The sequence below is a fragment of the Ambystoma mexicanum genome, chromosome 6q (assembly GCF_040938575.1).
Source record: "Ambystoma mexicanum isolate Mex_15411 chromosome 6q, UKY_AmexF1_1, whole genome shotgun sequence".
Classification (NCBI taxonomy): Eukaryota; Metazoa; Chordata; class Amphibia; order Caudata; family Ambystomatidae; genus Ambystoma; species Ambystoma mexicanum.
In genome coordinates, this window is record NC_090937.1 from 267324673 (window position 1) to 267347508 (window position 22836).

The window sequence follows — 22836 nt, forward strand, 5'->3', positions numbered from 1 at the left end:
AAAGTAAATATTTAATGTCAATTGGGTATATAGGCGGGAAAAATACACTTACATGATGTGGACCGGCTCCATTGCATTAGCTGCAGTCAGACAGTAGTGTAACTAATATTTCATGGTTGGTGCAAACGTTTTTGAAGCATAACCTTATCAAACGTTATGTTTTTCTAACTGTTACTCCCTACATTCTTTCTGCTCTTTCCCTGGACCTCAAGGTTAAAAAAACAACTGCCCCTTATGGCTGTCGACAAATATGCAGCCGTACTGAGCTTGTATTTCAAACAGAAAATGAAGTGGCCTTCACTGCGAATGCAAATACATTCTCATTTTGCAACAACATATCAGCTGCTATTCATGAGAACCGCTACTCCCGTACACGCGCAGAATGCTGTGTGTACGAAATAGAGCAGGGGGCTGCCTCAAATTCCCGCCAGTCTGACGGCAGTAATGTATTGTAAAATGGACACAGTAAGTTAATTTAGTACAATTAGTAGCAAGTTTCACTGTACCGTATGACAGTGCTAACAAGAATACTTCAATGTTTCACTTTCTACTACCAAGTCTCATTAACGCTCACCCTTCGAAACAGTGTTCCATAAGTGTAACAAGTGCATTGGTGTCTTCTTCGTTTAGGTATATTAGCAGCGAGGTCCGTGTTCAACAGAAAACGAAGTAAACATGGCGGACGTATCGAAAGATTAAGACGCACTTCACACTGTGCCAAAACCAATCGGTGAAACCGCAACATGGTCACGGCCAGCACACCACTGAATAGCCAATTGCAATCTTCTCCACAGAGCGAACAGGGAATTGTGACCGCGCAGCAGACATAGATATCACTAATTACCGTGGCTGTGTAATATATATAGCCTCATTTTATGGTGCCAAATAACATATCTGAGCTTTGAAACTAATTTAGATGACATGCCGTACACAATTTGTCCACAAGAACATAAATAAATCTGTCAGACGCTTCTATTAATTGCCTAGACTCCCGTAACTCCCCCCGCCCCCTTCTGGTCCTGATCGCAAACGCCTACCACACTCCCTTTTTTTATGTTCTGTGTTGCATTGTCTGTGAGCACCCTGAGGCTTGCCGGCGAGTTGACGCCTAATAAAAATGTATTACAATAGAATAGAATAGCCTTATCTAATTTCTGTCGGACTTCTATGCCAATTTCATTTTTAACCTACAAACATCATATCTTGCTACAAGATGCTGCCAAAATCTGTGCATCAGTCCTTCTTGCTTATCTCAAAACCATTTGTATGGTTTATAGGTACCCTACACCTGGCTTTTATATGCCTGGAAACTCTTTGTATTTGATTATCCATTTTAAAATGTACATTTATCTGGCACTGTGCATTTCTTCTATCAGGGATTTCTACAATGATGGATAGGAGAGTGAACTATTTGACCTGCCTATCATTTTATCTATATATCAGTTGAGGGGGAGGGGTTGGCACCCCCTTGTACATTGGCACAACATGGCAGCTTCTGTATATCTAATATCTTCTCAGCAATTGGCAATATATAATGCACTTTACCTTCTCTAACCCCTCCGACAGGGGCTGGGACCAGTGAACACCTTCCAAATAGACACTTTACTTGATGTTCTCGAACTTAATTGACATATATTGACATCAGAGAAAATCTTCATCACATACTTTGGATTCAAATATTTCTTTCTTATTCACTGTGTTATTCTACTCATAATACATGGTAGACTTGATTTCTAATGTAAGCATGTTTGGAAAATACAATGTGTGGTGTGTTGAACTAAGTACTCTATATGCTTAGGTTTAGGATAGAAGTTTTCATTTTTGGAGTAGACAAAATCTTGGTTACAATGTCCCACACAGTGAAAATGCTCTTAGCCCTGCAAACCTACTTGAAATTAGTAGCCCGCTTAATGCAGAGTTCCTTCTTTTCTGCACAATTCTATGGTTGTTTAAATTAGCACCATCTTATTGGAAATGAAGTGGACACTAATCTCCTTCCTGCTTCACTTTAAGCATCTGGCTTCATGTGAGAGATCTCTTTTTATGTACTGTGATTTCCACAGGGCTAAACATTGAGTAGGCCTAGACATAAATTGCCCTTGCAAAAACCCAGGAATTAATGTGTTTGTCTGCTGGCAGAGAATAATATACACATGCATTTCACAATCAAAGTTTATTGTATTTTTAAATACACCTCCCCAATGTTTCCCTGACATCCAAGTCCTCCTTCAGTGGCCTAGCTGTTCAATTATTGCTTTGAAGGAGTTTTAATTGGTATCAGGGCTTTAACTAGGTCTAGAGACATATATCTAATCTGACAGGGACTGCTATACTCACTTTTAGTTTATCTTTTTTAAAATAACAGAACAGATAGAAGAGGACATCTATAGCTCCAGAAAATTTCCGCCAGGTAAGTTTTGTTCTCAGTCAATCCCCTGCATTCAGAATCCCTCTCAGGACCTCTGGTTCTGTTTTGAGCAAGGTTCCTACATCAGGCTTCTTCTGGAAAAAGGCACCTGGCTATCTACAAGGTCTAATCCCACATCACCACTTCTCCTGTCGAACAGGATCCCCCCTACCGCAGAGTTGCCAAGAGTGATAGAACTCTCATATTTCTTGTGAGTTTGGGTGTAAATATATTACAATGTTCACTGATACAGTATCACTTGAAGCATAAATGTCTCATTGGTTGGGTCTTATCCTTGGTTCTTTTCGGATACTAACACTCTCAATTATCCCCCCCGCACCGCTTTGTTTGAATTAACTCAACGTATTTTATCATGTGAAAATGGAAGGTTTGGCACCCTCCCTTCTAGAGTTCTAGTCAGATTTTAATTCAAATGTTTTTTTTTCTCCTTAGTTTCTGCTCTGAACTCATCTCATTATTGAAAGGTATATTTGTCAAACCGCACTTAAATTCTGCATCTGTAGACATATTACATGCCCTGATAGTATGAAAACAATATTGAAATATGTAAATGTATTAATAACTGATACATATTGATATATAAAGTTTAGATTTTAAATATGAAGTATGAAAGTATAAAAACATTATTTAAATATGTAAATGTATCAATAACTGATATATATTGATATATAATGTTTCGATTTTAAATATGGGGAAGGCTCCACCAAGTTCAAATCTGTTTTTCCTTGTTTAAACAAAGTGTTAAGTTATGACCAAAAGGCATTATTTGTGCCATTTTTAATCAAGCTATCTTGCTGCTTCATTAAATATAAATTATTAAGTAAAATTGTAAGGATTTCGGCAGTGCCTCTCTGCTTTTGTATATCGTATAAGGGTATATTCACTATCTGTGGCTCAGTATCTTTTTACGTTTTTAAATGGGGCGATGAAACTCAGAAAAATATTTTGTCCATGGATGTATTTATGTAATTCTACATCATATTATTTTATTGATCTGAGCTTATGTGCTATTAATTTTTTACTTTGTTTTAAATTTATTATGGGAATATGTTCCCAAAATAGTAATGAATGAATGAATGAATGAATGAATGAATGAATGAATGAATGAACGGACGAACGGACGAACTGGAACATTTCTCATCTGAGAAGCATATAGGCAATAGGGCTATGATGTAGCTTTCTTTGCATTTAGCAATCTGTAATGTAAGTTAACCAACATTTATAATGCCAATGCATTGTTAGGTGAGCATTGTGTCTTTCTCATACAGCCAGATATCATTTTTATTTATTTGTGATAAATTGATACCCTAAGGTAAAACATTATTTAAACTTAATGTTCACTTAAATACAATTTATAATAGATTTTACACTATGAAGATGACACCGTGCATCTTACAGCACAGGTTTTGTGTCATATGTGTAATGTGGGGGGAAATCTTTGGTGACATTTTAACATTAGAAGAATGACACGTCATGCACAACATATTTTACCTTGTAAAATGGGTTTCATTTGCATGGAGTATATTTCACACAGTGAATAAAAGTTGTGGGCCCAATTCACAAATATGTGTACTGAGGCAAATAAGGAGATGATGCCTGAGCATTTCAAGATGTGTTCCTGCTACATGTATACCTTATCCACAAAGCCTAAAGCTGGAACCCATCTGGAGCTGCCTCGGGCTTCACAAGTATTTGCTCACGGGCATCTCATTATTATTAATTTATTTTTAATCAGGCTGGAAGGAGCAATTCTGAGATGCTGAGGGTATATCCCTATCAGGCCCAGTGAATATCTTTGTGAATCAGGCATCATGATATTAAGACCAGGCATAATTTGGAAGCAATCCATTTGGCTCCACACCCTTTCACGTAAGCAGTAATAGTTTGCAAACAATCTTTTGGTGATGTGGAAGTAAAAGTGTATTTGCTCAATTATCTATTTCACAAGCAGAAAATATGTGAAAGGTAGATTTTCTCTAGTTATTGGATCACATAGAATCTTGCATAATATGCCCTGGCTCAAAATCAAATGAACTCCATTTCTGCTTTGTTTCCAAAGTATTACAATTAATTTGTTCACGTAAATTAAACGAAAAATACTTTTAGATTAAATTCAGAGCACTCCAAGATTATATCAAATCTAAAGATCCCTCAGTGCATTAAATCGGGATTTGTTCATAGCTGAAACAAGCACACTTGAAGACTACCAATCTGGCTTCCGCCCCACAAGAGGCACTGACACTGTGGTGGCATATATGAGACAGAACCTCCTGTCGACCTTGGATGAGAATCAACCTGCAGCCATCATCCGCTCCATCCTCTCTGTGGAATTCAATGTGATTGGTTATTCCATTCTGCATCAATAACTCCAAAAAGAAGTGGGCATTGGAAAAAAGGCACTGAAATGTTTGGATCATTTCTCAAAGACAGGACCTGTGAAGTAAATTCCAAGGAATGCGTTTCCCCAAACTGCATTCCTTCTCACTCTATTCTTTCAATGTGTACATGAATCCCATAGCTGCCGTCATAAACTCTTTCCAAGTACTGTTTTAACTTTACACAGATGTCCTCCAAACTATGCTCCCACTCAGAGTACATTGAAAGTACAGATTGGGTTGAGTAACTGATATTTACCCCATGCAGAACTTTCTATACAACCAATGTCATAAATATACCAAGTGATCCCAACCTGTAATTAGGTGGTATTTTGACGATAAGAGATATTTAAAATACCACTTGTTGCCATTACCACTATACTTGCAATGAAGCCCATAGCATTTTTTCTGCCTCCAGTGCCAATCATCAGTACCCGGGAGGCAGGTGTTTGGGAGCCAAAAGTGCCCCCCATATCTGCATGGTTCTGAAATGTGGGTGTGAAGACATGCAAATATTCATGCATCACTTTGTTAGAATGCATATGGATGCCACTATTGTGGATGAATTATTCATTCATTGTGTTACTTATCCAGGCATGATCCAATTCAGGAGTTGCTACACAATCAACAAAGTCGAGCACGGAGGATGGGGAGTGGAGTTCATTGGTGGAATGCAGAAAAACTTAATAAGGAAATGAATGGCACATCCGAGGGACCTACCAGTGCAGCATAAACGAAACTGCATAGACATACAACAGCACGACAATGTCCTAGAAATAAAGATTGCGGGTTTAGTTTTGAGGCATTTCAATGAGAAAGAGCCACCAACGTGTTGCCAATAAGCATTGAGAGTATCACCACAAAGTTATTCATTAACAAACAGTCGCAACTGTTAGATGAAACTCAAAGAATATGGCACTGTGAAATGAAGTGATACATTCCATTAAGAGGGGATTATGGGCCTGGTGCAAACCGTGAACTGGCATATTTACTAATCTGCAAATACACGGTTTATCATAAGTGACATGTCAATTGCAAGGTAATCAATCACATTTTTGCTGCATCACTAACCAACAATACAACTTTTTACATCCAAGCAGAATGTAAAATGTTGATAACAAGGGTCAAGGTTGACCCAAAAACAATTCAAGGGAAATGCCATAATAAACTGTTGGTATACAACCTTTGCTTCTGCATGTCCCAACTGATGCCACCAATTTCACAGGTGATCAAGAAAATGAGACATGTATTAGAGACCATTATTGTTATTGTATAAATTGAGCAAAACAAACATGTTTCTCTCATTCATTAGGCATGTCAGTGCCCCATTCCTAAAAATAACTCTCAATGCCAATCTTCTCTTGAGACAGCAAGGGTGAGTATGGCATCCACAACCACAATCACTCAATGTGGCTGCACAGCTCCAGATGCCCTATAGTTTGGGTATTTAGAACTTCAGCAATAAGGTGTGGACATCCTGAGAAGGGCAAGGAAACTAGCCAATTCACTGTTTTTTTATTTTAAAATGGAAATGGTTTTTCATATGTGGACACAACAGGTGTACATACTGTATCCAAAACATTGTACACTGTATTCATCCTATTGGGCAAGCAAATTCGGCAGGTTTCCCCCTTTCTTACAATGAAGCAAGATTTGGTGTGTTCAGAGACAGCACAGTGCCAATGTTATCCCTCGACTGGTGGTACCTTAATGAGCTGCTTGAAATTGTCTAGTTGTAACACTGTCTATGAATTCCAAAAAGAATCAGAAGAAGTTCTCTACCTGTGCACTGCCTGTGCCAATTTAGGACTTATGTGGTACTCTCTAAACTTATTTCATCCACTCTTCAAACCAATGAAGATGTACGTTAAGAGCACTGATATAATGTTGCCATTTTAAAACAAACATGCTCTTCATGTTAATTGAATACATTACAAACATTACCTGCCTACATCCAAATGTACATAGAAGAGGCAGTCTCACAAACAAAAATTCAACCTTTTCATCTTTATCTATGTAGTGAGTTGTCTCCATGCTTTTCACAGCCACAGTAGGTGTTTTAGAAGGTTCATTGCTTAGTTTAGATATAGAAAATGCAGTCATATATCATTTAGACAAGCAAAGATTTCAGGAAAAGGAGTCAATTCTTAGAATCTTTCAATCACGCACATTCAAGTGAAGCCATTACTCAATCAGCAATTGATGGAGGGATAGTCCAATGCATACGAATGAGTTACACCAAAGTTACTTTGCTCACCAAAAGCATGCTCTACTCGAATACAAGTCTTCATAAAAGATTTTTTAAGGATAAATTCTTCTAGGACATTTCCCAAAAAGCTACCTGGTCTTCCTTATACCACAGTCTGTAAGTGGATATTCAGTTTGAGCTGTTTATATAGTTCAGTCCATATATATATATAGGACGGCATGGGTGGACTGGGCAGGTTTTTTTTTCTTTTTTCCAAACTTCTTTTTATTGGTTTTGTACAAACAAGATTACAGTGTGTCATTATATAGCGTGAGCATTATTCAACGCTTGGTTGTTTGGTAACAGAAGAGACAAATAGCAGAAACAATGAGTCTTTAGAGTCTTAATGAGGACGGAGGGGGAGGGTGAGGCAAGGTTGTAAGGAAGGGGGAGGAGAATGAGCTGTGTCTCTGCGGCCATGGTCCTTCGATTGCCGGTGTTGGCTCTCTCATGGATGGGTAGGCAGCCAATCATCCCAGGCCTTCTTCTTGTGTGTTTCCCGCTGGGCTAGGCTGGCACTGGGTTGTGCCTTGCTCTTCCGGCATCATCTCTAGTCTTGTTTGTCCATCCATTGGAGAGTGGGAGGTTGTCTAGCCAGCCCTGGGTATTGGTGTGTGTAGTCCAGGAATGGGGCCCAGATTTGGTCAAATGTGTCTCTGTTCCCAAGCCGAAGGGCTGTGATTTTCTCAGCCACTATTATGTCTCACACTTTGACCACCACATCTGGATTGCTGGCCCTTCAGGGTTTTTCCATAGCCTGGCTATTGAAATTTTTGCCGCTGTTAGTAAATGAGCGCATACGTCTGCTCTACGGCCTGTCAGGGGAAATTGGCCTTCACCCCTCACTCCCAGTAGGACAATTCCTGGGTCCCATGTGATTGTGAGACCGATGATCGCTTTGACCTGTTCTAGAACCGATTTCCGAAATTGAGTGGCCTTGGGGCATGACCATAGTAGGTGGTACAGCATGCCTTTGTCCGGGCATCTCCTCCAGCAGAGAGGGGGAATCATGGGATTGCATTTGTTGAGCATTTACGGGGTTCAATACCACCTGTAGCATACCTTGAATGCCCCTTCTTTGTTGGTTGTACATTTGGAGCTTGTGTGTGCTCTGGCCCAGATGTGGCCCCACTCCTCTGGTTCAATACCCTCCCTATGTCTTTTTAACATTTGAGCATGTAGGCTTCCTTGTAGGCTGGGTCGGTTCTGTCCAGAAACTTGTAAAGGGTTGATATTTTCCTCTTGAGGGGAGTCGCTGTGAGAGTTCGCTCAAGGGCTGTGAGTTCTCTGCTTCCATGTTTTTTCATTACGTTGCTTGAGAGCCAGTGCTTAAGCTGTGCGTATCTAAACCTCTCCATTTCTGGGACTTTAAATTTCGCTTTGCATGCTTCGAAGTCCAGTGGGTTTCCGTTCTCGGAGAAGTCTTTGACCTTCTCCAGTCCTTCTTTCCATCTTTGAAAATTATTTAGGCTAGTACCTGGAGTGAAGTCCGGGTCATTCCAGATGGGGGTGAGTGGGCCTATTGTGCTTCCGCACTTCCATAGTTGCGCCACTTTACTCCAGTTCAGTACTGTGTTTTCCGATGCTGGGAGGGGAATCGTGGTTGTTGGCTGGCTGGGCCTCTTCCTGTGTGGAAGTGAGTCTATTGAGCTCAGGCTCCAGGCTTCCTCTAGCTCCAGCCTTTGGGGTTTCTGAGTGACTGGGTTCCAAGCGAAAGCCTGCGAGAGTTGCGATGCTATGATGTACCTTGCTACATCTGGGGCCCAAAGGCCGCCCACCGCCCGTCCTCGAAGCATGATCCTCCGCGGTATTCGTGGCTTCTTTCCTTAGCATATATTTTTCATGATGTTCTTTTGCAACTCCTGTACAGCATTTTTTGGGATAGCTACTGGTAAGGCTGAGCAGTGGTAGAGCAGTCGAGGGATCAAGTTCATTTTCAGTGCTATGATCCTACCAAACCATGAGATTTCTTGCTTCCGCCAGCGTATCAAGTCACTTTTGAATTCTTTGAATAGTGGGGAGAAGTTTACTTTGTATATTCTCTTGGATTTGTTTGGTATCTGGACCCCTAGATAGCTAGGTTGCCCTTTCACCCAAGGTATTGGATAGTCGCTTTCCAGCGCTCTTGTCAGATTTCCCAGTAGGTTGATGCTCATCGCTGTGGACTTGGAGAGATTTACCTGAAATCCTGATGTCTCCCCAAATGCTTTCAGTTCTGACCATAGTGCTTCCATGGATTCCACGGGTTGGGTGATTGTTATTTGGACGTCATCGGCGTATAAGGCTGCTTTGTAGGATTGCTCTTTAATTTCCAGGCTGTGAATTGCCAGATTATGGCAGTTTCTGTTGGCAAATGGCTCCATTGAGAGTGCCAATATGAGAGGGGATAGGGGGCATCCTTGCCTGGTGCCTCTCTTTATATTGATTTTGTCCCATCTAACCGCATTCATTCTGAGCCTGGTGGAGGGATGTTGGTAGTTGGCTAGTGTCCATTTTATGAAATTTGGGCTGAACCCGTAGTGCCATAGTGTTTCTTGGATATAGCCCCAATCTAGCATATCAAAGGCCTTATGCGCATCGAGCGACAGGACCATCATTTCCAGGCCCGTCCTGTTGGCGGATTCGATTATATTTATAGTTCTTCTGATGTTGTCTTGGGTGCCATGACCAGGGATGAATCCGGTTTGGTCTGGGTGGATTATATCTGGGAGTAGGTGCGCCAGTCTATTTGCTAAGATTTTCGCAAACACTTTGGCATCATTGTTTAGTAGGGTGATGGGTCTGTAAGAGGCACACTGGTCACGATCTCTTCCGGGCTTCAGTATGAGTACCGTTAAAGATTCCTCCAGGGAAGGAGTTGTGGTTCCCAATGAGAAGAACGAGTTGAACAGGGACGCTAACTGAGGTGCGAGGATGTAGGTACGTATCTTATAGAATTGGGCCGAGAGCCTATCCGGGCCTAGGGTTGTGTTTTTTAATGTTAAGATAGTGTTGCTTACCTCTTCAGTAGAGATTGGGTCTTCTAGGGCTTCCAGCAGAGGATGCGGAAGGCCATAACGAGCCCCTGCTAGATATTGGAGTTGTGCGGATCTTGCAGTTGGAGGCCCTGTCATGATTCCCTTGTGGTGTGCTGTCATGGTTTCCAGTTTCTCTGCGTTTGTGTAGCAACGGGTACCTAGGTTGTCAGTCAGACATTGGATGTTATTTCTCGACTGCAACTTCTTAAGTTTGTGGACCAGTAGACGGTTTGCTTTGTTACTGTTTATGTAGGACTGGGCAGGTTTTAAGGGAGTAGGGTATGGCAGGGTTGTGGGGGAACCCCCATTACAAAAAGAAAGAAAACAAATGTGTCTAACTACCCACACCAAGTCAGTATGCATGTCCGCTCCAAACTGTGGTCGCTAAAGCACATAGAGCATTTTATTTAGAGCCATTTATATATTATTAAACTATGTTTTTCCTTAAAATCAAGCATTTTCTAAAAGGTCCTTTGAAGACCATCTCTATTACAGCCCTGTTCCCATTATCGGTTTAAAAATCTGTTTTAAATTCAACACAAAGCTTGAAAATCAATAAAAGATTAATGCTAGAAAAAGGATAACATAAATCGCCTATCATAGTAGTTATGCAGCTTGTTCTCTATTATAGCTTCTCCTGACATCAAACCTTCCTCCCCATCCAATTAAGGGCTACACGCACCTCATTACAGTCACACACCTTTGGACTAATATCTGTATATTGGTAGCAAAGATAGCAATCCTAATTATGTTTAAGGAGCAGGTCACAGTTTGATAAAATCAATGTAACAGGGAGATATTTGATACACCCAACCTAGATACCTACAAAATAAAAAAATAAAAAACCAAGATGCAAGTTCTAGAAATACAAAAATGTCAATGTGTAAAACTATTGTTAAAGGTAATGTTTACCTTATGCTTTACCTGAATAAAGTCTTCAGTAAGTGGCAAGAAATGACGAAAGAAGCCAACAGTGGGTGACTTGTTTACTCAGTTGAATTATTTTCTTTAACTCTAGTTGACCAGACTCAGTTCTGTCTATCACGATCCTCTCTCCTGCCTCTCATTGGGATTAGTGGTAAGAAAATTTTGCGCGGCAGTGCTCAATGTAAAGCAACACATTAACAGATCTGTCCTTTATTCAGAAAGGCACATGGGAACTATGTGAATGACAGTGTTTACCCTCATTGGGAACAGGACCTGTTTCTTCTATAAAAATAGTTAACATAAAAGCAAGTCATCCACTTGAGTTCCTCGTTACCTTTCAGCACTTCTGTGTCCTGCTCTGGTGGCCTGGTCGGAGAAAGGTTAGGGGTAGTGTAGTGGTACATACAAATTGAAAGTGACATTCAACATTATCAGAATAAAATCCCTGAGGATAGATATCTCATGTATTGTGTTCTAGACCGCTGTGTTGGAGCTCTTATCAATTAGGTGACATAGTTGCAAATATAACTTGTATACCTTCCCAACTGTTACCCTGCAGGGGCCTCTCTGCTCCCTAGAGTATTAATAATGTATCACACAAAACAAAAATGCTTACGGTATGTATTAATGTAAGGGTTACTGTGAATTGATCGAAAGAAATTGACCTACTGGAGAATTGACCATATTCTTTTTGTTAGATTTTTTTTTTAAATCTGGGGGAGTCTCCCAACCTGCCCTACTTCCCCCTACCTTAACCTGTTCCCTTACCCCACCCCACATCTATATTTAGTAAAAATTAACCAAAATACCTAATGATTAGACCCCAAAAATTCAGTCAATTCTGAGTAGGTCAATTTGATATTCGATCAATTTGGGTAAAACCGTAATGTAATATATTGAAGTCTTTGGTCTGAATAGAAATAAAACACTGATTTGTGTTTTGTGTAACATGTGAATAGGGTAGGCTAACCTTTGTCGATAGACATTATCTGCAAGAAGCCATGTCTATGGACCCAGGATCTGGAAATACTGCCCCTCCCTATCCAGCTCAACCCCACAGTATGGAATTCAGGCAAGAGCTTAAACCCAGCTGTCCATATAGCACAACCATAGAGATCTGGAAGCAATGATGGACCAAGAAGCCACCTGCATACCTTCAAGACCAGCTACGTAACCTTAGCAGAGAACCTCATGCATGCATGTGTTTTTAATTGTTTGATCAACTTACTACTGCGTTTAGTGGATGTCCATTAATGGGACTAAATCACCTGAAAGTAGGTTAATGGTCTTCAGGACAGCGAGTGTTTTTTAATTAATGCAGCTATTGGGACAATAAATCCTGCAATTGCCCACAATCGCTCTTTGCTCTCTATAACTATCCCCAAATAGATAAACAAATACATAAATTAATGATTCTAACATGTTTATAATGAGCCCCAATACCTCTTAAGGCTGTTACTGCGTTAACATTCCAAGAAATTAAAGTTGATGCAGATTACAGTCTGCAAAGCTAGTAAACCACCTTTACACCCGACAAGCTAAGGATATGTGATGTTTAGACTTGGCAACGAAAGCACAGCACCACCTTCTATAATGCGCCTTCTGGGCAAACCATATGGGCCTGATTCTCTGACAAACTTGGGAAGACAGTGCGCGGGTCACTTGTTCCTTGCATGTCTGCATCCACAGTTTGCACCTTAGAAGTCCCTGATTTGCAACAAAGACAGGAACGGGGAACGAGGTGCAGGAGCGAAAGCCTGTATTTTCTGCTAGCTGCATTGGCAGTGTTTGGGCCTTATTTTCTTGTATGGCATCGAAACATGTAAACTTACAATTGCTATGGCTGGATACTCCCTTACCATGCTGCATTCCATAGTTCCACTGGCCTGACTTAAGTGTATTACGGAGTAAACTGCCGTCCGGGAAACACTGGATCCGCCTTCTGACCAATATATGATTTTCCGTAGACTCATTCAGAAGAGCCCAAACTTAAGGAAGCAAGGATTGGGAAAGCTCTGTTTGATAAAGATAAGACGAGATGCTGTATCTTCTTCAGCAAATGGTAGTCATCACACTGGTTTAGATCATGATGAGGAAACAGAGGACAGGATTTTACATGTGTGGCCGTGTGCCGTCTTAACCCAAATAGGCTGGGTGCAAAGCCACCCCCTTCTACCCTGATCCGATCTACTGATCCAAACCTCACTACCGCTGCACCCTCTAAAAAGTAAAAATAAAATTCTGTTACCTTGGTACATGTCTAAGGAACCTGGGGTGAACATGTAAGCTGGTCGCATATCTTTTCTGGCCAAACCAATTCCCTTGGAATTGTGAATAGCTCTACAAACTTCCCTGGCATTTTTCTTTTTCAGAATCCGGCGGTACTGAATGCATGTGTTCTAGTCTCCATCCTCTTGTCTGCAATATGTTATGAACTGATAATACCATAGGAGTATCAGAGTGGCATGTCCTATCTGTCCAGTTGTTGTGTTTGATACACCACCCACGGGTCTACGAAACTCAATATGGTTGTTCAGCTTATTATTTTAAAGTCTGTTGTTTAATGAAGAGATGGCAGAAATATAACCCCAAAGCTTTTCTTTCCAGAATCTTTATAAGTTCACAACTTGAATCAAAAGAAAGGGATGCGTCTGGTAGAAATCAAAACGGCAAAAATAAAAATAAATGGTATCAATATATGCAGGAACCTTTGCAACTTTGAAACACAGCAGGAGTGACACACATTGCAAATGCTTCTTCATCATTTGCATTTTCTGTGCTCTGGTACAAGCATCACTGATGTACAAATGTAATTTGAAACTTTATGGTATCAAAAGGACAGTATATGCCACGAGTAAAAAAAGCAAAAGCGGGCGGATCCAGCTTCCCTTATCTCGCGCCCTCTCACTGGAATGCCCTACCACCCACTATCCGTGGCGAGGCCTCCCTCACCACCTTCCGCAAAACATTGAAGACCACCCTCTTCTCATAAGGCCAGACACACCAGCATGAATACTTTCATGTATACAGTGTTATATGACCAAAAGCAATATCTGTAACAACATTATGTTTTCCTGCTTCATTCACAATGTGTCAACAACCGCTACCATGCCTGTACCATGTAACTAAGTTTATTGCAAGTAACAGCGCCTCAATGCCCCTGGGCTGCTTGCGCGCTATATAAATTTAAACAAATAAATAAATATATTTGTGTATACAAGGTTGCTTTTGGCGCATATTCCGTGAGTATAATAAAGTTGGGTGAATATTGTGCAATGCGCCCACTCTTAAATAATCTTGAAGTTCCTAGAATTGTTTTACATTTACTAATGCCTGTGTAGCTGCACAAACCAACATAGACTACTAGTCACAGGTAGTCCAATACATTTAAGTACAACATGTGAGAGTTGGGTAACGTTGTGCTAAGTCTTGCATTAATTGTTCAATACATGTACATGTTCCCTGTACCCGACTCTTATGTGTTGTATTTCTTTAGTAGTTCAAATGAGATTATGATCTATTTATTAAGCATTCAACCAGGCCTTTTATCGGTACTGTCCACTTACTTGCATACATATGTTGAGTTTGCAAGTCTGTTATTTATACACCAGAAGAGAATCTAGACAACATGTTTCACTGCACCATGATAGCTTCTTCAGGAGCATTTCAAAGAGTGTTCGTTGTTATATCATAAAATGTGTGTACAGGTATGATAAAGGTTGCTAAAATAACCAAAACATGCCATTGTTTGTAGGAAAGTGGTTCGTACTTTCTCGGGCATCCAAGATGTCAGTGGTATCAAAATGACATTTTTAATGCAACTACAAAATAACTGTTTATCGTTACTTGTGGCTCTGATTATTCCTTTCTTCTTTTTTACAGGTGATACAATTTTCATTATTCTTAGAAAGCAGAAGCTCATATTCCTGCACTGGTACCACCACATCACTGTATTGCTATATTCTTGGTACTCTTACAAAGACATGGTTGCTGGAGGAGGTTGGTTCATGACCATGAATTACGGCGTGCATGCCGTCATGTACTCCTACTATGCCTTGCGCGCTGCTGGCTTCAGAGTCTCCCGCAAGTTTGCCATGTTCATCACGTTGACACAGATCACTCAGATGTTGATTGGCTGCGTGGTCAACTACCTGGTCTTCTCATGGATGCAGCAGGGCCAGTGCCCATCCCACGTACAGAACATCGTCTGGTCCTCCGTCATGTACATCAGTTACCTTCTGCTCTTCTGCCAGTTCTTTTTTGAAGCCTATCTCACCAAAACCAGGAAAACAGCCAAGATGGACTAGCGGTTGGAGGTGACGAAAGCCATAGCTCAGGGTCATCAAGTAACAAACACGGAAGAGACGCAAACAGATATAAACTGAATCTGACTACATCCAAGGCACAAGGAAAACATATCTGAAGCAGCCGCCACTTGGCGGGCCAGAGACACTGAAGATGGTTGTACCCAGTATGAGTGACATCCTTTCACTGGAGACAGCTGCCAAAGCTATGGAGTGGTCAATACAGGCCCCCTTACTTTGCATACCTGCCAGGTCTCAAATGGAATAAAACAGACAGAAAAATCACAAAGTAAAGAACGTAACAATTTGTATGAAATTTGTATTTAATATAATATTTTGTTTCCCTAGCAACACCAGAGACATTTATTGTAAACACATGATTTGTATTTGCAGAAAAGGGAGACTACTATCCACTTGGATACCCATGGTGTACGCTACAGCAGTGCTCAAAATTAACTGTTTCTCCCTCGAGCCTAGCTATGTGGAAAGGAAGTTATCATGTGTCATTGTTCTGGAACATGTTTTATGAAGGTGCTTTACATACAGAGGAAGGTGCACATACTTGATTTGCCTGCTGAGTGAGGTGGGAGGCTTTGGGTGCCGTTCTCATGCAACACCTGAGAAACACATCTGGCAAACCCTGCTTCCAGCACACTTCGGCTTTGACTGTTGAAATATGAAAAGGCACTCAGCATCGCTGAGCAACACATAGCTTAGAGCAAGGCGGTTGGAGGGAAATCTGGGAAAGGGCTCACATATGAAGCATAATTTTCAAAAGTCTCAAAACACGTGTAGGCAAATTATAATTTTATTTAAATATACAAACAAAGCGATGTAAACGAAGAAAACACTCAGAAATGACGCTGAAGGTAAAAGGTAACTCTAGTGAATGTTTTATAATTTTGTGAACTACCAACAATGTGTCCTGTCCCTGGACCCACATGTGGTGTGCGGGGGGGGGGGGCCTTTGGACGACGTTGTACTTCTGCGTTTGCTAGGTAGACTATGCAGAGATACTATAAGTGCCATCATCCGGTTTGCATAGAAAGAGAGAGAGGACACAGAACACCAAAAAGCTGTTCTTCAATGTTTCTGAAAGACAAAGCATAGCAAAAAATATATACAAGAAGCATAGAGCTATACTACGGTTTAAGTCTACTGTCCTGGAGAGTTGACCACCTTGATAAGGTTGGTTATGTGTAGCATCCGTTTGATCCGTTGTGTAGAGACCCCCTTTTTCGAGAATGCAAATGGTATAAGCAAACGTGAGCTAGTCGTGGAAGTCGCAAATTGCCGGCTACTAGTAATCGAGAGCCATATCCTGGAGGGGCGCGTAGATTGTGTGATCTGTCATATTTCAGTTCTTAAAAGCCAAATACATTGAGTAAAGGTTCCTAGAATTTCAAAGACGCTCTAAGTATAACTTGATGTTAAATGTGTTACTGTAGTCTTTAAAATTGTACAGGTTAGGTGAATATATTTAAAGAATAGTGAGCATTAGAGGCTGCAACATTGCACCACGAACACACAGACTGACACATGCACGCACACACATACACCTTCTATACATCACACAGGTTTCCTGAAGCCCACTAAAGTGTGGCATTTATGACCAGGCTTACTAAGTGGTGTTATGGAGTTACTAAGTAGCTAAACAATGTACCGTGTGGTATTTTTTACACAATCAATGTAGTGGGAACACTGTGCTTTACTTGAAGTGCAGTTCACAAGCCACTCCATGTATTTAGGTGGTAAAAATAAAATACCACACATCTAAGGCTTTTAACCCATACTGCATCTTTGCCCCCACATGGCACATGTGGCTGCAAGGGTCTAATTTACTAAAGGGCTTCTCGGATTCTGTGTCTATGGAAATAATCATTCGTTTATAGCTGTGTTAGGACTACCAATGGACGATTCTAGCCTTACCGTTGCTCTTATCAGTTCACAGCGTTCAATGCATCTTTTGCTTAGTTCAAACTTTAATGCTGTCTAAAAAGGAACTATTTTACGTTTAACTTCTCAGTCACAGGTCAGCAGGTTGCTTTCTGGTATTGTGCCACTGACTATTTTATCCCATCTTTCGAGGGTTCAAGGGTATGTGCGTGTGTGCGGGGCCGCTATTGAGATGGTGGTCTAAAGCCATTGCGGCATCATCCGATGGCACTGAGCATGCATGAGCAGAAGCCATGCTCAGTCAAGAAGCCTGCTCAAGCGCTGACGAGTGGCCAGTGAAGAAGAAGGGTCACTCACGCCAACGTGCAAACAGGGCTCTCCATCCCCAGGCTATAAAATGGGGTCAAGGGGGTAAAAGACAAGGAACCATCAGGAGTTGCTAGAAACATAAGCATGTAGCAAATTGCTGGCCCTGGTAATTCCAATGGATTGGCAGTGTTATTACTGCAGCTCTCTCAAAGTAGATAATGTAGGTACATATCAAATCATGCCAGCTCCTTATTTTGAGCAGCCATTGGTTACCTAAAAAAGTGCTTGCAGAGAGATGAATGCAGAGCAAAATCACAGCTTGAAATCTTGAAATAGTGAGCTGCAATCTACTTGTTTTTTTTCTGATTTGGCATTAGATAGTAGGCGTTACCTTTGAAAAGGCTCCGCTTGTTCACACAGAGAGAAAGGCGGGATTTCTATGCACATCTATGGCGGCCATCTTTGAGAGAGGACATACTTCACATGTTAGGGGGATGGATTTGTAAAACCCTTTCTGGCTGCCACTGACGATGAACCTAGAAGACAAGCAATGGAAGCCTCCAGGCAGAAGGTCATCTTGGCCACTGCCCGGGCAGCCCTGCTGCAACACAATGCGATGTATGTCAAGTTAAGGCGGCTCTTAGTTCGGTAGAAATTTTCTTTCAAATTGAAATGTATTAAACATATTCAAGGAGCTACAGTAGAAGCCACTTTTTTATTTTATAGCAATTTAATGGCAAACAAAATGATGTGATATCCAATTAAAAATGGCATCTTTGGACGGTTTAATGAGATGTGTGTGGTGATTTGTTTCTTATTTTCGTTAACGCATCTCCACAACCACACATTATCCTTTGAAGCAAAAAGGAAAGCCTTTGATCTGTGCTGGAATATCTAAACGTGTTGACCTAATACATGGACTCTGTGAATGATCTGTCATGTTGCTTTTAGTCAGCGCAAAGGTGTTTCCATTGACAAATTGGTTGCAAATGTTCTGAAAGATATGTTATACATTGATAAAGACAACATTACATAAAAGCTTTACAAGGTCGTAAAATGAGTAGGCAAAGATTAAAACAGCGATCCATCACAGCCTTTTTACAATATGCTTTCATCACGGTTCCATCCAATAACTTTTTCCTGACTCTGGAGACATTTTACAAACACCTGTCAGAAACAAATTACAATTTTCTGAATCCAATGATGGGTTTGCCCCAAACACATGGCATTCATTGGAAATGTATTCTGATACAATTAGTTTTGCAGGTCCATATTAATTAAGCAATATGCCCCGAGCGGCAGGGACATTTCCGACACAGGTAATGCCCCAGGGGCCCATAGTTATAGGCTGCAAGGGCCTTAACGAAGGCCCTGGGACATTACCAGAGTCGGTAATGCCCCCACTGTGTGGGGCATATTGCTATTAGTACCCCGGACAGCAATATCTGCGTGATTGGGCAACTAAAAGCATTTTTTTTCTCTCCCGAAACACTGCTGCGTTTCAGGACAGAAAAAAAAACGACCAAGAAAATGGAGTCTGTTTTCCCTTTCCATGGCGGCCATCGGGAGCGGATGTGTTGGGAACAGAAGTGTTCCCAGGCAACAGAAGTGTTCCCAGCACGTCCGCTCCCGACAAAAAGAAAGGAGCAGAAGGTAAGTGGGGTTGGGAGGGAGGGGAAGGGAAAAAAATACATACCTGCATCCCCGGCGGGGGACGATGGAAGCCTCCAGCCGTGTGGAGGCACGGAGCAGGGATGGCCCCGTTCTGAGTCTCCACATGGTTTGAGGCTGCCATCGTCCCCCACCAGAGACGAAGGAGCAAGAAGGTAAGCAGGGTTGGCAGGGCACGGAGGAGGGAGGAAAGGGGGAAAAAATGTTTTTTAAAAAGCCTTACCTAAGTCCCCAGTGGGGGGCGAAGGCAGCCTCTCAGCCGTGGGGAGGCTCGGAGCGGAGATGGGTCCACTTCAAGCCTCCTCATTGGCTGAGGGGCTGCCACGCCCCCCCCACTGAGGACAAGGCGGCTGGAACCTCGGCCGGGAATCGAAGGATTCTCGGCCAGGTAACGACCCGGTGAGAGCCAATCAGAATGCATGTTGCATTCTGCTTGACTCTCGCCGGGTACTAATTATGCTTTTTAATGTTTAGAAACCCTCTGGTAATTCTGGTCTGATCCCCTGTGCGCCGCTCATAAGAATTAAGATTCGTAATGCAGAGGAGCTGACCATCTGGTTTTACTTGACAATTTACCCCTACAAGTAAGGTCATGTGGTTCAAAGCATTTCTAGCCAATGAAGATGCTTTCATTTCTTGTGACCACAGCCAGACGTCATGTACTATTGAGTGGGGCTTGCCCATGCTCTTATAACTGTCAATAGTCTCTAGCATGCAGAAATGTACAGTTGAGGATAAGGTGAGGTGCAGACTGTGAACTGTGCATGTTGGCTACTTTTGACGTGGCTCCTTGAACTCTTTGGCATAGTGCCTTGAAATATCTGGTGTAATGCCTTCAACTCATCCATGATTGGATAAACATCTAATTGGTGGAGCATCTCTCTCTCTCTCTCTCTCTCTCTCTCTCTCTACCCCCCCTCTCTTTGCACCACTCCTTCTCTCTCGCATTCTCTCTCTTTCTTGCTCTCTCCCTTTCTCTATCTTCGAGGATCTTCATGCCGAGTAATCCAGCAGTAACTGAATCCCTGACTGCTGACCAGGGTGGGCTGCAGCTGGCTACAGTGTCTAGAGGGAACATTAAGAGTGCAGGCCACTATACCATTACTTTATTACTTTCACTTGATGTGTCTCAATCTCTTTCCTGCGCAATATCAGTCTTGCTTTCCCAAGCTTGAAATAAAACGTTTAATTGGGGTCAAAATGTATATAAAATAAATGTAACCTTGAAGGAAATACTTAGGTTAATTTGCAGAATAAGATCGTTATGGTACTGTTTGGAGCAGCTTGGCCCTGCTCCCTCTAGAGCAACCTTTGGCTCTCCAGATGTTTCGGGCTGCAATTCCCATTGTATATGGATTGGGACTTTGCTGGTTAAGGATAATGGGAATTGTAGTCCAACACATCTGGAGAGCCAACGTTTGCAGACCCCTGCTCTAGAGACAGGAGTTTAACATGTAACGGTCTCACTGACAAAGACAACATAAATCGTCTCAAAAGGGTAGTCACAGTCAAAGTGATTTTAATCATGTTTTTTTGACGGATCCAGTTCACCATTTACTCTGGCAACATCTGAGAGGCTATCCCCACCAAGCAGGTTATGATGCAATACAAGTTGGGATCCAGTACCAGATGTCCTTAATGTCAGTTCAAAAGAATGGAGCAATTGCAAGTTTTGGAAAGTTTAGTTTGTGTTTGAGAAAGTGTCAATGTCTGATTTATAAAATAGTTTGACTGGGATAAAGCACTTAGCTCGGGTAGGTGATGACACAAGAAAGCCAGGTAGTACTTTAAGGTCTTTAAGGTTTGTACTGTTGCGCATGTGTTATTGTGTTTCCAAGTGTAACACCAAGGCATAAGCATTGCCAAGACTTAACATTCCACTGTGCATGAAGATGCCCAGAACGATAACATATTTTGTGTGAACAATATGCATACGTCATATAGAATGAAAGTGGGAGGAGGAAGAAGAGCAATGGAAATTAACAAGCAAGAGGTGCAACAGAGAATACTAGAGACGGAGCAAACTCAAGGCTGCGACAAAACACATACAAGGAAGGGGCGAGCATTATGATGTGAGAAAGGCTGGTGTGGATCAGGTAGGAGGGTGGCAGTCTGACGGAATTGGCTGCCAGCCTCAATCTGCCCATGTGCATTTGCATATGCTCGCCTAGCGTGGTGCAGCATCTCAGTGTGTTCAGCGTGGCTTGTCTGTTAGGGTATTTTGTGGACCCCAGAGCCACAGGACTACCTGTGTAATTCTTACATTGGGATCATGAGCAGAAAAGTAAAAACCAGACTTGGTAACTATTGGTGGTAAACACTCTGCATAGACTTACCAGATCACATGAAGACTGTAATATGGCAAACCAGCTCTTTATGATTTCCCCCAATTCACACTGTTTTGGGATAGTTTGCTTTTTTTGCCACATGCGGTAAAACACAAAAACCACATCAGCTCTACATCTGTCTATATGCTATCACAAGTAACTAGGATACATAACAAAATAGACCAAGACTGGCTTACTTATTTTGTATATACTTTATAAGCAATTAGAATGAATGAGAAATAAACATGTACACTGTACTGAGTTTTCACATTTCGTTTCCTATGGTTCAAAGTGAATATGAACATGGCTACAAACCCTTTTCATTTGTAATGCTTCCACACACGCTAAGGAGCTTTCTTTCACAATGTACTTCAAACACGATAAATGGGCAGAACACTTCTACAACTGACCTTGAAACATATCAGATGGCTTACTTGAAACCTGCTTCCTAGACAGTGAATGAACACATAAAATAAACTACCCATGTTTGTAAATGTAGGACAGAATTCTTCAGACTGTAACGGCCTGTAAAATGCACTCACAAACGAACAGATCGCACACCTCGCTTGAACTTGTGAACTCACCTAAAGCACACTTGGTTCTGTGTGCCCTCGGGGTGCAATGCTGGAATTCATTCTCTCCACTCAGCTGTTAAGAATCTCTCTTCAACTTGTTAGGGTAAAATCTGGAGTCGGCAGAGCTGTACCTAGGGTATGCAGACCTCCAGCTCACAGAAGGCCCTAACTCCTTCCAATGTCCCATAGAAGTCGAGGTCCACACAAGGAGCAAAGGATAACTGCCGTTTTGTTATGTCAAACGAGCGGGGGCAACATACAAGGCATCAAGTACCATCCAAGTACATCTCAACAATTTTGCGCTCTCTAAACTTGTGACGTCACAATCGCTGTCACTTACCAAAATCCTTCCCCGAACCTAACGCCTCTCCGGGTTGGCTCCCAGGGTTGTAGGTCCAGTATGGAGACATATAGGGTGATTGGTTATTAGTGGTCACGATGTCAGGTGGTACACTTGTCTGAACCCTAAAAATGGCTACCTGAGAAATGTTACATTAGAACTCCTGATGATTGGCTGCAGATTCCAGCCGCCAGCCCCTGTCACCCAATGTCCTGATTGGTCAGGCTGCGGCCCCCCAAGCCTGGGATCATCGCTGTTCCCAGCCCGCGAGACACCTGCTCTTGTATGATGTGTATCAACAAAGTGTGTCTATGTGACAAGGTGTAACAATGAGGTCTTTGCTAATGCCATGAGAGCAGTCCAATCCGAGCGAATATTGTAGACAAATTGTTGCAATTATCTGAGGCCTACCTAAGTTC

General features: G+C 41.8%; 1 protein-coding gene across 2 annotated transcripts in view; it reads left to right on the plus strand.

The window, feature by feature from the left end:
* The window catches only part of ELOVL6 (ELOVL fatty acid elongase 6), a 390580-nt gene extending 372287 nt beyond the window's left edge, over positions 1-18293 (plus strand). For both annotated transcript variants that reach the window (XM_069630730.1, XM_069630731.1), the window contains one exon: positions 14878-18293. In XM_069630730.1, the coding sequence (XP_069486831.1) occupies positions 14878-15302 (425 nt within the window). In that variant the 3' untranslated portion in view covers positions 15303-18293. The remainder of the gene's footprint in view (positions 1-14877) is intronic.
* The last annotated feature ends 4543 nt before the right edge of the window (positions 18294-22836 follow it).